Source organism: Neolamprologus multifasciatus, chromosome 12, assembly GCF_963576455.1.
Source record: "Neolamprologus multifasciatus chromosome 12, fNeoMul1.2, whole genome shotgun sequence".
In the NCBI taxonomy this organism is placed as follows: domain Eukaryota; kingdom Metazoa; phylum Chordata; class Actinopteri; order Cichliformes; family Cichlidae; genus Neolamprologus; species Neolamprologus multifasciatus.
The window spans coordinates 14,844,304-14,862,205 of record NC_140450.1 but is presented as its reverse complement, the minus strand read 5'-3'; the positions used below and the strand labels follow the sequence as shown (position 1 = coordinate 14,862,205).

Sequence of the window (17,902 nt, the reverse complement as noted above, 5' to 3'; positions counted from 1 at the left end):
ACATTTATTTATTCCTCATTTGCTCTTAGCTCCCCGGTGCCTAATTGAAGTGGCAGGCCCAAATTTAGCTGCAGCTTTGGGTTTGAAGGCCAAATTGATTGATGTGGAGGCAAACGCTTTAAATCACTGATGTTCCAAACCACAAAGTTACAAAACAAATATTTACAAAAAACCCTCAATGCATTATTTAATTATGAATGAATTTAATTATGAAATTGTAAAATGCACAGTGTATATATCAATGATTTATGTAAAGCCATACTGATCACTTTAAGTCATAACACCACAGCAGTCTCTTTAGAGCTCAGTCCGATTTAAGAACACCCACAGGCTTTTTTATAATGATGACACCAGAGGCTGCGAGCCACTTGCAGCCATTGTTGCAGAAAAGTCACAAATACAATAATTACAAACATATAAAAATAGCAACATATAAATAAAAATGCAACCTACAAGATTTCCAGATATCTGTATAACCTAAAATTAAAAGATTATGGACCTAAAAAGGAGAGACCTAAGAGTTGCTGTTTTCTTTGACCTAAGAGGCCACTTGTGCCGTTTAACCTTTGAAACAATCAGAATGGAAATAACGATCCACAGAATTTGTGAAAACATCTTTGCTCTTGAATCCAAAGTCACCTAAATTATTATTTTTTCTTTGAATTACACCCTGGCAGCACCATGCGAGCACAACATCGGCTCTTCACATCACAAATGCATCAAAATGGAAAACGGACCCAGAAATCTCACACCAATGCAGCAACAGTTTGAGGAGATATATGACGCGCTCCGTATATCTTAACTGGTCTGACGGATGAAAGTTACAAAAAAAACCACGTCCTCTCGATGAAAATTAATTCAAGCAATCACATCAAACTAGGTGTGAATCACATGAATATATTAAAAAAAACTACACTAATATAAGAAGGGATCTTACCTTTATGTATCCCCAGGACACAGAGAGCAAATAATTTGCTTCAGGCATTTTGACAAATCAAGCAAACCGATCCAGAACCAGAAAAGGTGCAGGTTTATAGTCCGGTATACTGCTCAGTCAATGAAAACACTAGACAGCTAGTAAAACAAAGGCAGTTCCCGCCAGTTAAAAGACCTCAACCTGAGGAGCCCGCAGAGCTCGATTCCAAGTAAATCAGCTGTGCAGAGTCCGTAAGTGAAGCATCACGTTCTTGTCCTGCAAATAACCAAAGAACCGAGCCGAAGAAAAACAGATTCTGACAGAGAAGCGGAAGAAACGTGTCTCCCCAAAGATCCAATGCGAGCATATTGTGACCACACACGGTGACACAGATTGGCATGTGAACACACACACACAGAGTCAGGCACAGGGATGCACTGCTGAGTCTGTGAATAATTGATGATGGTGCGGATGCTTAGTAGATGCCAAAGCACCAGGACAGCAAAATTTTTCTCTCAGCAGCTCCCAAACAGGACTGCCTGGCTGCTTCTGTATGTGTGACACAAGCTCCCATGTGAAGCGCACAGGCTGCCTCCCTCACACGGTCGTACGACGGCAGCGAATCAGGGCCCGGATATGAAAGAAGTGTGAGCTCATCATCATCTCTGATTGGTTTGGATTGGAACAGATCTGAGACTCCCTGCTGTTTGATTGGCTGGGACTGAGGTCAGTGGAAAAATCTACCCCTTCCCTTTCCTTTAATTCCTGCGGTGCAAGGGGGATGTTAGTTTGTGTATGCATGTGTGTGTGTACAGTACACACCTACATTTGTGTGTATGCAAAACATGTTCATATAAGATGCATGGCCGACTGTTCTAACCTTCTGCACAGCTTGATATACAAGTGCAGGTTACCTCATCCAACATGATATAATATTTAAAAAAACTGAGGTCACCTTCCACCCCGGTATTCAAGCGAGGTGAGTCACAGCAGCATCACTGATGAGATGATGTAAACACACACACACAAAAAAAAACCCATCATTAGTCTTACAAAAAGAATGAGCGTCACAGTTATCTGAAGTGGGCTCAATAGGACAGAAACTGAAAGTGCTGCAGCCACACAGGCTGCTCCGTGTGCGTGTCAGCAAGCTCGGGAGGTCGTCGCTTTAATCAAAAGCAAAAGATGAAACCTTATTCAAGCAGGAGTTTTTTGTTTTTCTTTCTGAAGCAGCACCAAGTGACAAACACCTCCAAAGTGAGTATATCCACCTAATGCTTTATGAGTGCATTTCATGTCTCCAGCAGTCATTTTTTAATGTTGACATCCAGCATCATTGAATTATCCGCCGATAATCTCAAGTCTTAAATTTGAAATTTTACAGGAAAACCCACGTTGAGTCAGCTCACCAACGACGTCCCAGTGGAAAAAAAAAATCATTACAAATCATAATTAAGCTTAAAATTCTCAGAGGACATTGACAGAGAGCTGTTTGCAATTTGCTGCAATTCAAATGTACAGGGCATCTGAATCTTGTCCTACCAAAACGAGTGATATTAGATGTGTAAGCTCAAATAATTACTGGACTGCTTCTTGTAATTGCAGGTGTGGAAAATTCTGAACTGTGATACTATTCTTAGGATCTGGACAGGGGGTATTTCTAAGAAAAGTAGAACCAAACTTTGGTGAAAAACATGTTTACTTTGGACTTAGTAGAAACACTTGTTTATGCTCTTCAAATTACCTGTTGAGGTACTGGTCCAAAAACATTTCCAATCAATGTTCAGAGTTCAGACAGCGTGCAAGTTTTGATATTACAGCTTTACTGATAAATATTGCAGTGATGATGATGATGGATCATTTTTCTAATCATCACCACCATCTAACTTACCCTACCCCATAAACCAGGGGTGTCCGACACATGGTCCTATCCTTATTAGGGTTGTGGGGGTGGTTGGAGCCTATCCCAGCTACCATAGGGCGAGAGGCAGCGTACACCCTGGACAGATGGCCAGTCTGTTGCAGGGCAGGGAATGTACAATGAAGAGATAAAACTTGAGAGAAGAGCATGTTTGCCCCTGAAAAAAGGGCCAGCATTTTATTTATTTCTATCGGCTGGCACCACATGTAAAACAGTGGAACACAACCGCACGGTAATTAACACGTAATCCATGACACACAAGCATAAATGTCGGGGATGATGTCGGCCGCTAACATAGCTAACGTCGAAAGCACTGCAATGGCTGCCTGCGAAAGGCCTTAGTAATGCTGATGAGCATTAATAAACAGAATATAAAATTACAATTGTCAAAGTTAAAAAGATTATTCCAGATCTTTATATGGTTCATATAAACTTCTTTTTAAAAAATTTAATCTAAAAAACAGTGAAAATTTGAACCACAATCAGGTTATTGAAACTTGCGCACACCCACACAAAACATCCACAGCTCCTGCGTTTCTTTAGATTTCGAGTCTGTTCTTTCTTTTTCATGTTGTGTGTGTAAACGCACATGTGTGCATGCATGTGTCGAGTGTTTACATTGATTGAAAAGGGACCAAATCTGTCTCTGATTACTTTACGCCCCACTTCCACAGCCTGTTTGGCACTGTGAGTAATTTACAGCTACACTGGAGCAGATGAGCCCAACGGCTCGCTGAGATCCAGTCGCTTTGATTGACTCACAGCCAAGCAGGCCAGCACAGGCCCAACACACACGCACATGTGTGCACGCACAACACATGGTCTCCTCTCAGGTGGACAGTTTAAACAAGGCCCACTTACACCTCACCGGTCCACACAAACTCCCACTCGCTGTCACGCAAACACACACAAAGCAATAGCTTAGCCAAGAGGTGTGAACTCAAGCTATTGGGTAAAAATTGGAAAGTGTCACACCGAGCATAGATGTGTGTTGTGACCAAAAATATCTGTTCCTGCTGTGTATATATAGCTCTCAACACCTCCAGATCAATTTCTCACATTCTGCATTTATTCAGGCAGCAGATGCCCCCTCTCCGCAGAGGGAGCAGGAACACTTTAATTGTTGTCAGTGTTATAGATGAAATGGGTCTGTCACCCATTCATGACATACAGAAGACACCAAGGAGGAAATCCATATGTAGCAAGGCTACAAACAGGTAATGGTAAGACTGGTTGGTGGTTCGATCCCCCGGCTCCTCCAATCCACACGTGAAAATGTGTCACAGGGCCAATACATAGTGCATGACTGTTAGGAAAAGGGCTGTACCACACAAATACTAGTCCATGTACCATTTATAGCACAAAGTATACCTATGAAAACTAAGATCAGCAGCAAGACGCAAAAGCAAAGAGAACTAGCCACTAATTCAGCCACTGAAGAATGAGTCTGAACCGCATGTGTAAGCCCTCCTCGCTGAACTAGATCCAACTTTTAGGGACAAGACAGTTTGTTGGAAAACATTAACAACACTTGAGCACAGAAAAGGTTCAAAATGTGAATGTAACTTCTTTTTTTGAATTTGATACTGATACTAAAGGAATTCTAAAGGGAAGCTACATCTTATTCAGAAAAAGCAGAAACCTCTCCTCGCACAGATCTGAGATCAGTGATGTGAGGCTGCTAAACTAGGTGTTTCCTAAGGAACCTCTTGCTCTTTCTTGAAATGAGCTGCTAAGAAACACTAATTTGAAAATAGTAAAATATCAAAAGAATAATACTTTTAATCATTTAAAAGTATCACTGCAACAAGTGGAGGAGATATAATCAGTTGTTACTGGTTATACTTGCACATATTGTCTGTTGGCCTCATTATTTGAAACTTTGGCCACATTCAATAACAGCACCTGCCATTATAGCAGTGTACATATATAACAGGAAAAGCATCATTTAGCACAGGTCCATATTACAGACTTTGGTATTTACTTTACCTGCTGCAACAATTAGAGAGTCATTATAAAAACAGAAGATATCCACCAACACCCACAGGCTGCTGCTGATTTGCAAAATACAGGGAAGCTCAACCTTACAGGTTTAGGTTAAAAAGAGAAGTGACACGATCCCGATTCTTGTTCAGGTGTCGCTCCAGTCGCACTGCAAGTGAATCAGACTTACTAAAACGGTGATGCCAGAAAAACAGAAAGAAAGTTTTAATGAGTCACTTGCCATATGCCAGGAGATCTGCAGATGAGATCACGACACAACCAAAATACACAAGTCTTAACTCCTTCCCACATAAAAAGACATTTGATCACCTCCCCAGTACCCTTAATGACGAGTTTTGAGACCTCAATAAACATCAATAAAGACGTTGTTTGACGACCATCAGAATAGGTTCTAGGTTTTTCCAAGGGACGCCCTAGTAAGCTGTATACAAAAAGATCACCCTCACTAACTTCTGATTCACACCTTGTCATTTTGTTCTGGAAGAAACAACTCAGTTCAGAAAAGAGTAACAAGAGTTGCCCATAGTAGGAGTCCAAAAGGGGGAAAGAGTTCTTGCCTTTAGTAAAAAGGACACCTTCGAACCTGAACATCCAAGCATGACACCCTGATATTTCAAATGAGAAAACAGCCAACGCTAATCAGACTTGACTAGTGCACATCGATCTTACAGAAGAGCAAAAGAATCCCAGAAATACTTAATCACACACAAAGGAAAAATATCTAACCACGGGAGTATCCTGAACTTGAACCCACAGAGAACCAACAAGTGTCACCTCAGAGACCTATACGACATCACGGCAAAGCGTCTAATAGACACGCTGTTTGTTAGACGTGTGTCAATTTCACACTTTGCCTCTGCAAAAGGGTGAAATAGACACACATGCAGAAGTTGAATTACCAGCAGGGGGAGATAATAATAATAATAATAATAATAATAATAATAATAATAATAATAATAATAATAATAATTTTTAAAAAGCCAAGAAGTCAGTAGTGAGTAAAAAAACATGTGAAGTACATTTCAGGGTCCTTAATCAGTAGAATCGATTAAGCTAGGTGGCTAATATGTACATACTGTCCGTGTAACTGTGTTAATAATGTCTAAGAGTCAAAGCTTGAAATGGACAAGCTATGCCAGTGGCTCAGCGATTCTATTACAAGTTTTGCCGTGATACTGGGTTGCAGAGACGTGCACTTTTAATGTCAAAGAAGGTGTTACAACTGCAAACAACTTGTTTCATTTGGTGTACAATGGGTGCGTGTGCTGTGTGTGTTTTTAGCTACTGTGTGAAAGTGCATTAAGTAGAATGGCAGTACGAATGTCCTGGAGGGCAAACTGACCTTGCCTAACCTACTGTTACAGCAGCCTCTAAGCCTAACAGAGTAACCTTGGGAATAGTGATATTCCGAGGTGACGTGCATTATTTTACCAGAATATATTGTGACCTGATTTGAGGGCAGAGATGATGAATGGGAACCCACAAGGAACTGTACTTTATGGGCGGTGAGTTTTAACAATGGTCCCAAACATTGAGAGGAGAAGTGATTTTTCTGTAATTTTATTCCATTTTCCTCAAATGAATTCAATCTTTTTTTTTTGGTTTCTTTTATTTATCTCGATGATGAGCTGAGGAGATAAACACCGATGTTAAAGTCTGCGGGCTCCACAACATAAAGTAATGGCCATGTGTGGGAGATGTAGCGACTGTATTACATGTGATGTCTTTGTCTGTACATGTGTGAGTGTGTATGTGTGCATTGCTGGAGTGAGATAGCAGGGCGGCTGAGCCTGTGGCTGTTGCCATGACGACCAAAGATAGCTGTGCTGATAAAAGAGAGCATGTTACAGTTTTTCTTTTACCTCCTTCCCTCCCTCCCTCTCTCTCTCTCTTTTTAAAGAAGTGATTTTTTTAAAATTTAAATGAGGTAGATGTGCAGCGTGATGTGTGTGATCGCACTAACATCAGAGGTGAACCTGTGCTTTTTGTTTGATTCCTTTGTCTGTCTCTCCTCTTGGTTCGTCCCACCTCGTGTGACATCACAGTGTGTGACATCACCACAGCCCAGAGCTGATCAGCATTCAGAGCAGCACACACACACTCTCACACACACGGACACACACACGCAATGGAAGCGACTGAGCATGCTCATACCAAAACTACCTATCGCTAACATATATAGACCATACAACATAAACAGACCAATGTGCGGTGTAATGACTGATGAGTATTAAGAAAGACATTAAACCACATAATCAAGCAGCACATAGATCAACCACACACACACAAACAAATAAAATGTAGAAGAATCAAGTTTCTACAGTGCTGCTTTTACAGTGGGTTCATAACGAGTCATTATTAGTCATTAAAGACAATGGAATTATGTTTAAAATCAACTACATCGACAGCCTTTTATACAATGGATCTCACTATTGTTTGTTAGTTTGCTAATGCAGTGCTAAAAGTGACATAAACTTTGTCCAAGAAAAAACCAAGCCATTACAGAATTTAAATTTATACAAGAGTTTTGTATAAGATGAGTAAAATGACTGTATTTTTACATTTCTTTTTCTTTTAGATGGACATGTAAAAACACAGGCGTGGGTTAGAAACATGACAACTCCCATGAAAGTGTGCTGCACAATTTCTTTTTAAAAGATATATAAAGTTAAACATTGAACACAGTTCTGTTAAGCAGTCAAGCTTCACTTAGTAGTTTGGCTTCTTAGCACTTTCAATCTGCAGGAAACTCTGTATATACTGTAAATATTTGTAAAAGTGCAACTTCAAGTAGAGTTTAGCACATACAGTGTACTGCATGTCCCACACAGCATCAGCACTACACTATATTTTGCTCAAACGCCACAAAATTAAAACAAAGCAGACAAAAGCTAAAGTGAAACCCAGGAAGCAACTTCCACATTACAGAGACAGAGCATTACAGCAACTATGAATCTGAAATCATCAATACTTATAACACATATTGCCATGAATAAAAAAGAAAACACAACAACTTTTTAGCTATTCTTACCTTGTTTGAAGCCATCTCACTGACTGAGTGTCTCGTCTGCAGCGTCTCCAGCTGGTCCAGGCACCAGTCCAGCTCCTCCAGGGTCTCAGTGGCCAGTTTCTGGTAGGCCTCCTCTGCAGGGGCAAGACAGGAGGGCAGGGGATCAGTAAGGGCCCGCTTCAGAGGGCTAGTGGACGGTCCAGGCCCGGGGTCTCCCACCCCACAAACAGCTAAGCTGGGATACCCCGAGTAGACACATGGGTGACTCTTCATACTGGACAGGTGAGCCAGCTGAGGGGGGTAGGGGTGGGGGGCGTGGGAGCAGGGCCTTTATGTCCCGTATCCTAACCCGCAGATGAGCAGAGGTCAGCTGTAGCCAAGCTCATTGATTCCCCATGGAGAAAAGAAACCTTCACCACAGTCCCACAGTTCCCGGCTTCTTCCTTTTAAGTCAGATACAATCCCTGGGAGTATGGCTGTGAGAGATGGATGGCAAACAGCCACCCCGAGTCAATTCAGTGTGTCCAGATGCTCGTTAACAGTAAGGAAACATCGGCAGAGAATAGAGACGTAAACCACAGAGCAAAGAGAGCAACAGCAGAAAAACAGACTTCCTCACTATCACCCATACACAGCACACATATTCTACTCAGTGATCTGGGTGTATAGGGTTTACTGTATGATTCATAAGAGAAGTATAATTCCAGTCATGTAGCAAGATGAACAACAGTCTGCTTAGCAGGCCCATGTCTGCCATAGGAGGGATGGAGCGAAGACGGGGATCAGGGAAAAGAGGATCCAGTGAGAGGCTCAGAACCAGGCAAGATCCATGTCACTATTGTCCAGGGTGGAACAAACACAAGATCGTTCACAGCATCTTGACATGGTTAAGAAATACATCTCACAGACACACACACATACAAATACACGGACACCAACAGACGCACACATGCATACACATGCACACTCACACCAGACAAAATGCTAACCATAACACATCATGATTTTGTCTCCATAGCCTCTCTGCCAATGAAAACATCCATGGTATCCGGGAAGCAAAGGGTATAACCCAGTGCTGTGTGTGTACGCTGGACAGTGTTTCCTATGGATGCTGTGTGTGTGTGTGTGTGTGTATAGGGGGTGGGCTGCTGTTGCTTCAGCGTCCCTGGTAGCCAAACGTGCTGCTCTTCCCAAGCTGTACCTAAAGCCTGAGAGGACCGCACTGTGGATGGGGAAGGGAGATCATCAAAACATGGACTGGACTGCTGGAGGTAAGAAGCCAGAGCTGGGAGCTCCCTATACTGAGTGTGCATGCATGCCAATATGTGCTCAGCATACAAATACACCAAAAGAGAGAGGTAAACAAATAGATGGCAGACCATATGGTGAAGATGGCAGCGGTTTAGCGTGATGAGCCCGACATCGCAGTGCCACGGTATCCTTTTCTTTTCGTTTGAGATCAAAGACATGCCCCTCTCAAAGTCAGCCTATGTTAGCAGATAATGTCACCTTGTCAGAAGCCAATTAATATTGATGCCTTAACTAATTTTGGAAAGCACACAGGGGCTTAATGCAATGTGATCTGTGATGTGTGGTCACTAAAGCCATAATTCAGTTACACAGACAAGGCAGCGGCAGATTAAAACACACGATGACTACATTTAAACATTTAAAGCCTTTGGGAAACACTGTTCTGTCTTCATATTGGCTTTACTGATGTAAATGTGCACAATTAAGTTTTCAAGTTTATAGCTCTCAATTGCACAAGTAGGACAAGATCAGTAAATTTTATTAATATCTCATGCTTTATATTTGGAAGAGATGCACACTAATTTTGTTACCATATGGGTCTGTTTTGTGCACAACAATGCCTTTCTATGACCTCATACTCTGAACCCCTATCCCGCTTCATTGTCTTTGACAAATCTTTCCCATCCTGCTTCCATTAGTCCCCTTCCTCTCCCACACTTCTCCACTGATCATCCTTCCCCTCTTTGTCTCTCTCTCTCTTGCTCCTTTTTTTTGTCTCTCGCTTCGCTTCCCCTCAGTCTCCTTTTCTCTCTCGGTGTCTCTCTCCCTGGTGTGGTGTCAGTGGCTGGGGTGCTACTCTTTCTGACAGCAACTGCACTGACGTCAATGACATTCTTCTCATGCTTAGTGCGACATCAGACACCGGCGCTCAGAGAGGCCACTCTGCTGCACAGACGCAGGGCTGCAGCCAAACTATGTACCGGAACAGCTTGACGGTGAAGTTGGAGTGGGAGACGATGAGAAGCGGAGAGAGGAAGAGGAGCAGCAAGGAGGAAAAGGAAGGAGAACGCAGAGCTCGGGAGGAGGGACAGCTCTTGTGACACTGAGTCTAGCATCAGCTTTGAAAATAGCTTCTGGCTGCATCGTATGCAATAAAAAAAAAGAATTAATGTAACCAAAAACACAATTCTAACATAAGTCTACTGTGTTGAATACTGAATGCGAGTGACACGTGCATCTCTTTAAACTCACCTCAGTGCCTAAATGCTTAAAAAGCTGCCATAATCGTTTGAATCAATTATGCAAATTACCTGCATTGCTTGAAACTTTGATTTTTAGCCTTGTTACTTTGCCAGTTCTAGATTATTGAAATCTTTGTCTGTCTCTGCCTCTTTACTTTAACCAGCAACTATTATCATCCACAACAGGTAAAAGGTCAAAGAACTATTAGTGCATCTTTCTGATAACAGAAGAAAAAAAACCTGCTCTGGCAAGCAGGGGCAGGAAGCTAAAGATGGAAAGACAAGCAGAGGAAGGGGCAAAGAGCCCTACATGCAATCTCACTTTTATTGACCAGCATCTTCTCCTTGACTGATTTACCGACTTAATTTTAATTATACTCCCTTTATTGTCTTTCTCTGCAACGCGACTTGTTGCAGGCTCAATAAGCCTTTGCGTTACAAGTATCAGTCAATAGTCTCAAATAATTATGCTCATGACTCACAGCTGTCACCAGTTTATGGCAGGGCTGTGCACCAGATTATTTTCTAAATATAGCACGATGTCAGCGGTTCTTAATATATAAGCAGGTTGGTAAGTCTCGAGATTTCGATTTTAACATCTATAAGGATTGCCCACAAATACAAGAGTAAGCAAAAATTTGGCTCCCTTAATAAATGACTATTATAAATATATAGAATAATATATAGTTTTGTCCTTTTATAACGCATGACTATGTCCATGTGTTTGTGTGCGCGCTCATGATCATTTTACCGAGCAATGCACAGTGAAATTATTTATTAATGGTGAAGGTTATTCGGTCTTTCCTGCAAACACAAGCTGGGTCACAGCCATTGACACTGCTAAAAAGCAAAGTGACTGTCAAGGGCAAGTCTATTCTAGCCAGCTAACACTGTCTGTGCCATGTCTTCCTCACAACAAAAACACTTAAAGCAGACCAGACAATCTGTGCAGTACAGGGTATCTGTCCAATGTGTTCAACACATTAGGTTATCCAAGACAAGTATTACTATATATATATATACACACAACCTATTAATCTGTTATGGGAACAGTGATCTGTCTGTTGCTACAGCCTCATGAGTGCTTCTTAGAATAGAGACGTGTTACCAAATAAAAACAAACACTTCACCATACTATCGGACGGTCTAATTATTGTTGCTGTGAACCACTTCTCTGCGAAATATACAGTTCATATTTATATTGTGGCTCATGGGTTTATTTGTTTGTTTGGGCTTATTGCACAACTTTTTGTGTGCTTGACAGCCCTTCATTGTTATCATATTTATCATCTTAAAACTGATAAAAGACATCATGATAATGATAGCGCTTCCGTTTTGTTACTATAAACTATTTAATCCCAAGTTTCAGTTATGGATGAGACTACTCTGGTAAGGCTCTCCTTTTAGTTCTACTCAGAATTGATCACCAGCTTTTAGACAATGAATGAGCCATTTATTACATATTTTAAGTTATTATCTGTATTTCACTAGCGTTGTTTATCATCTGCTTCCACACTAGAGATCCCTGTGTGCCAAAGTGAGGTAAATACTGCTTTACAAAGTGCTGTGAACCACACGCGTACACACAAGGACACACAGTAGACAAAGATCATCAAGTCATGCCGCTCTTCTGTCTACGTACCTGTGAAGGTGGTCTTGGTGATAGGTGGTGGGTTACACATGGGTGATCTTCTGTCATGGGGGAAACAAAGAGCCACACAAAACAGTCGGTTATTAACTTTAAAAATAACAGTAAGTAAAGAAACGTAATCTCCTTTTGCTGGTTTTTTGTGACTATTACAACAGTCACACTGTTGTTGTAATATTGAATATATCCAGCAGAGGGCGAGCAAAGCCTGACTATATGTGAGCACAGGAGACAGTGCAGGCAGGTGAAGGATGTGAACAGTAGTGGTTCTTGATACGGGTGACACGGGCAGTTGCCCGGGGCAGCATCGTGGTGGGGGGCAACATCACGGGCATCAGCAAAAAAATTGCTTGTTCTCATGCTGCCCCGACGTCATGCCAGCGCATATTAGGAATGGCACAGGCACTGATTGGTTTTCTATCGCCCATTTGCTGGGAGTAAGGGCGCCCTCCGTTTGCAAGGTGCGCCTGCTGCGTGCGGCACACGGAGGAGAGGGCGGGGCGATTCTCTGGCTGGCTGAAGCAGCATCTAATAACCAACTCGCAAAATAAAACAAAATAAAAACAAACAAACCAACAAACACAAAAACACCAGGCAAACAGCCTGCTACTGAAGTCAAAGTAAACTTTACTGTCATCTCCGCTACATACAGTCCAGTATATAGAGAGACGAGACGACGAGGCTCCAGTTACAGCAGTGCAAGTAAACAAACAATAAATATAAGAAGAGTAAGAAAATAAACATACACTTTAGGACCAGGGGTAAAGGGATCAATAACAATTTAAAATTTCTGTTATACAGTTTGATGATTTAAAGTCTCAAACACACAACCCGTCGAAAGGGGAGGGGCCGGCTGCTTCCAAATAGAGCACATTTCATTCATAGTGTTGTAAATCCAAGCCCATTATGTATTCATGATTTGAGTCCTGAGTTGTGCGAAATCCCAGAAATAAACCCTACACAAAGTGAATCTGTGAACTAAGGTGTAGGTCTATTAGGTCATGTTGTGGCGATCCTCGAGTTGGGGGATTTGTGTTCATACTGGAGTGCAAAATTAAAACCAATGGAAGATGGACAAGAAAAATTCAAAGCCATCAGGTGCTCAGTTTAGAAAAAATAGAAAAGAAGAGGAGGAGAAACAAGCAAAAGATACAGGTAAGCAGATGTGTCATTGGATAATGGCAGGTCATCCTGAAACCATCAGAATCAGAATGCTTTATTAACCATTAAGGAAATTATGTGGGTTACAGTTGCTCCAAGAAGAAATGGTAAAAATAGCAACAGTAACAGACTAAACTCCATACAATACAGTATGTTACAGATTTGAATATTAATTAGTCATTGTCAATTGTTGATTTGTCCTGTTCTCATTGTATGAATTATGATGGCTGTTTGGTAGCCGTTTGCATACTATGCATACTCTCTCTCTTTTCATATGTGTGTGTGTGTTTCTCTGGTGAAGTTCAGTATGGTTCTGACAACAGTTTTTTGTTAATCTACAATCTTTAATATGTTTTATGTATGTATGTGTGTGTGTGTGTGGGGGGGGGGGGGGGGGGGGGGCGCGCCAGAGGGAGAGTTCACCCAGGGCGCCAAACAGGCTAGGACCGCCACTGGATGTGAATGACAAATTACTGCCACAGAGTAGAACAACTCAGCCATGAGGTGACTGTGATCAGATATCATAAGCTGGTCACGCTGATTATTAGAGTCCTCTCACTACAGCAAGGTTTTGTTTCAGTAAAGCTTTGCAGCCTTCCAAACTTACTTATTGGATGTTCTGTCTTGTTGCAGGTTAGTTAATGCACCAAAGTTGTTTCGTACAGTTCTCAAGCTTGCAAGAACCTGAGGGGGACATGACAGAATTGAATGTCACATTATGGCAGTATGTAAGACGTCAAGACATCAAAACTGGTGCAACTGCTCACCTGTGCAAAGGGTGTTACAATCATGTCGTCACCATGACTGGAAGAAACAGAGACAGATTTATGTTAGACGCAGACTCACAGTATAATGATAATGATTCAGCAGCAGAAGGGTGATTCATTTCCATGCCTTTGTCTTTGTGTTCACAAATCAGAGGAGGCCATATACTTCACAATTTTAATAGTTTAAAGGCAGTATCAGGCTTCAGTGAGAGAACTGAGGGGCTTTATTGTTGTGTAACTGTACACGTAAGTTAGCTCAATGACATTTGCAGTAACTACCAAACCTATTCTCATGGTACTGGATAATGTAAAACATGGAAGCTGTTTTTGCACCTCTTCTTTCCATTTCTTTGCCCCTAACTACACCTATAGGGATCATTAAGTTCTTCTTTCATGTTTTTACTGACTTTAATTTACCCAGGTAAAAGTTAGCTAAGCACATTTCTGTCTTGTCTTCACTGATTGCCCCCATTTTTTTTTTATTGTTGCTAGACACGCTGCTCCTGGAGCTGGGGTTCATGAGCCTTGCTTAGAGACACCTCAGTGAACACTGTTAAGGGAGAGAAAAGCCTTTCTCAGTCAACCGAGGTAAAATAAATTTAATCAGTAAACTTTGAGTCAGTACCTGCTGACCTCCAAGTTATGTGAACACCATAAACAGCTTCAGGTGATGATTAGTGTCACAGAGCCTCTTTGCTTTACTGCTCTGCTGAACAACCCCACGGCTCTGCTCTGCGAACACCTGGCAGCACCAGTGCAGTAAATACTGCAAATTTTGGTATCGATCTGATAGCAAATACAAGGCCAATAATGGCACTACCAATACTGATACCAGTAGTTTTAACCTAAAAAGGCAGCTTAGGGGAAAGCAGTCTATCTTGATTTATAAAGCAAACGTCATCAATTTGCAAATTCCACTAAATAAAAGCACTTTGGGTCAACTTCTGTTGTTTAAATGTAACAAGCGGGGGGGGGCATACATCCTGTCCTACCTCTATTTTGAGAGAAGCTGGGATAGGCTCCAGCCCCCTGTGACTGTAATAAGGATAAGCGGAAGATAATGGATGGATGGAATTTTGAGTTTTCCTGAAATTTCTGGAGAGTTCTGAACTTTAGAGGTCACTGAAAATAATTTCCTTCCATTGACTTGACCTGGATTTATGTTTATAAAGCTATGCTATTAAGTATTTCATAAAGCTTTCTTATTGTAATTCCAAATTTCATCCTGTAAGATGTAAAAGAGAGAAACATGCAGGTTTTTTTAAAACATGGTAACTAGTGTAATACCACAGAGCAAAAAGCAGCAGCAAGAACAAGGTCTAAGGTTACTGCAACTCATTATTATTCATCCTACTGTCTATTTGTCTTTCCTTCGGGCAGATCCAAGTGCTCTTTTTGTCAATATTTTTATTTCCTGTAGCACAAAGTGTACAGTACATGTAACTGGATAGGCACCATTGTGTGGGAAATACGAAAGAGCTATCAATATATATACTCTGACCCTGGAGATACCAGCTGATTTGTGTGTTACTGGGAAGTCTGAGTTCTTTGCTACAGCTGTAAGATAATGTAAAATCATGATTATAAAAGATAAATGATAAAACAAAGACATAAAAGTAAACATTTCAGAGCACAAATCCTTCCTATTATCTTTAGGTGACACAAACCAGTAACTCTGAGAAAACAAACCTATAGACGGATGCTTATGAATGGTTTGTTACACAGTGCCCTTTCTGTGCTGCTGAATGTGGCCAAGAATAGATATGACACCAGAATCATCTGCAGGCCATGCACACGTTCCATAAGGCCCAAAGGATGGAAGCTTTGAGACCTGGGGACTGTATTACAGGGCGAGTTGAAAATACCTGGGACATCTTTCTGTTACATGGCTCCACTAAGCCTAACAGCCACAACAATGCTAAGCAGTCACAGTGACCCTGACACTGCTTATAAACACAGTAAGTCAATCCACATTTTTTGGGCTTAGCTGTGTGCAAGTTCATGTAAAAAGCTTGGTGCTGTCGCCAGATGACAAATCGCAGACACGGACAGCTGCACATTTTTTATATGAAGAATAAACTTTAATCTAGGAATAGTATGACGAATTAAAAGAACATAATACAGGCTCAAAGCAATACAGATACTGCAAGCACAGCCAGAAAAGAAAGACTGCACACTCTGTCCTGTCATTAAAGCAAAGGAAGATATTTCTGCAACTACATCTGTGTACGCTATAAAAAGTGTTTCTTATATGCATTCAAAAGGTGTGTAGGACATGTTTATCCTTATTCCTTGCGCTGGAACCATGACCGAGAATCCAAATTCCTCTCAAAACTGGAGACACTCACACTATCCCTGCATTGAACAACACAGGATCTTCTAAAAATTGTGCTGCTATTTTTTTAGAGAATGGGTTGGTCAGCTGGTCATGGTTTTCTGTGATCTGTTATGATTGAATTATCATCTTTATATAACTCTTTTAGAAGTAAACCAGCATAACTTTGCAAACCCAGATTTAAAACTAAAGTTATCTCACTAATCCCAAAATCTACCGGTCTCAAGTTCAAGCTGAAGAAGAAGACATTTATCAGGATTCAACAGGATTATTGTTAATTTTATGAAAGTCGGGATGGAAGCAGAAGATACCATTTACTCACATGTCACTGGCAATGGAGGAGTTTCGCGACATGGACTTGGGTGAGAGGTCATAGTCGCTGTCAGAGCGGTAGAGGAATGACTCTCTCCGTTGACTGTGGACAAAATTGGCCTGCAGGATGAGGCCTGAGCCCGGGCTGGCCATTGGGTCCAGGGGGCTTCGACCTGATGATGTGCCATTGTCCACATCGAAACTGTAATTAGATAAAGAGAAAAGAACAAATATCAGAATCAGTATGTGAAAAAAGTTATTTGATCTTGCAAACTGAGATTTCTACCACTGACAGATTCAAGCAACATTTCTGAAGTTCAATGATGAAAAAAAGGAAGGGAAGTTTCCAGAATAAAACCCAATTATCTATGCTTCCTGAAAACACAGGATTTATGCACACATTAGTCACATGTTAGCAATGCTGATTACTTTTCATTGCAGCACCAGGCTCTCATGTCCACTGGTTGGTTTCGTAATTCTCCAAATCCATGGTTAGGTTCATACCAGACATGGTTTTAATTATTAACATAGACCGTACAGAAAAGAAGGTCTTTATAATATTTTTTTTTTATTTCTGGTTGGGGGACTTTGTGAGCAAGACTAAGCCATTACGCTGAGTTTTTCTCCCCCAGAGCAATATCGCTGACACAGCCCAAGTATCAGCCTTACACTCCTGGGACCATTCATTATGCATGGGCTGTCTCTTTCCCACTCACTCGCTCTGTTATATGTTATAATCCAAGTGTCACTGATATCCACGTGATGTCCAGTGTAGGAATTGCATACATGGCATAGGAATAAAATAAAACAGAAGAAGTTTGATGTGCAGTTTTTTCTTAATCTGCCCAATCTAATGTGCATAACATGCTGGACTTATTTTCCACCCTAATGAAACTTTTGAAAAACATCTTTGTAGGGCTTAGCTACCAGGTCTGAAAAGCAAAGCATACAACATGCATTCTGTTTATTTGCCAGCGGGAAGCAAATAATGTGGCTCAAAAAACAGAAATCCAGCTGTAGAAAGGTCAATGTGAAAACAAATTTATATTCCCCTTGGATAATTACCATGGTAAAAACTTATTAAATGGAATAAGATAATCATTTTGTATATTATGGTACCTGCTAGGGCCCATGAGGGTAGTAATCCAACGTACCTATTAGAGCTGGCCTACTTTGTTACTCACATGTTCTTTTCCCGACACAATCTGATCCACATCACACTTTAAAATCTAAGCTGGTGACAGACAAAAAATGTCCTTATTTTTTTTCTATACAGTCTATGATTCACAACGAGTTTAAGGGAGAGATAAAAGTATCTTATCACCCCAATCACAAT

The 17,902-nt window shown here is 41.1% G+C and overlaps 1 protein-coding gene across 6 annotated transcripts in view; it reads right to left on the bottom strand.

Annotated features, from left to right (window-relative positions):
* Positions 1-17,902, bottom strand: part of pde4d (phosphodiesterase 4D, cAMP-specific) — a 198,318-nt gene that overhangs the window by 8,066 nt on the left and 172,350 nt on the right. For all 6 annotated transcript variants that reach the window (XM_085181358.1, XM_085181357.1, XM_085181359.1 and 3 more), the window contains 5 exons: positions 16,577-16,768; positions 13,920-13,956; positions 13,760-13,836; positions 11,986-12,035; positions 7,873-7,985 (listed from right to left, as the gene is read on the bottom strand). In XM_085181358.1, the coding sequence (XP_085037484.1) occupies positions 7,873-7,985; positions 11,986-12,035; positions 13,760-13,836; positions 13,920-13,956; positions 16,577-16,768 (469 nt within the window). The remainder of the gene's footprint in view (positions 1-7,872; positions 7,986-11,985; positions 12,036-13,759; positions 13,837-13,919; positions 13,957-16,576; positions 16,769-17,902) is intronic.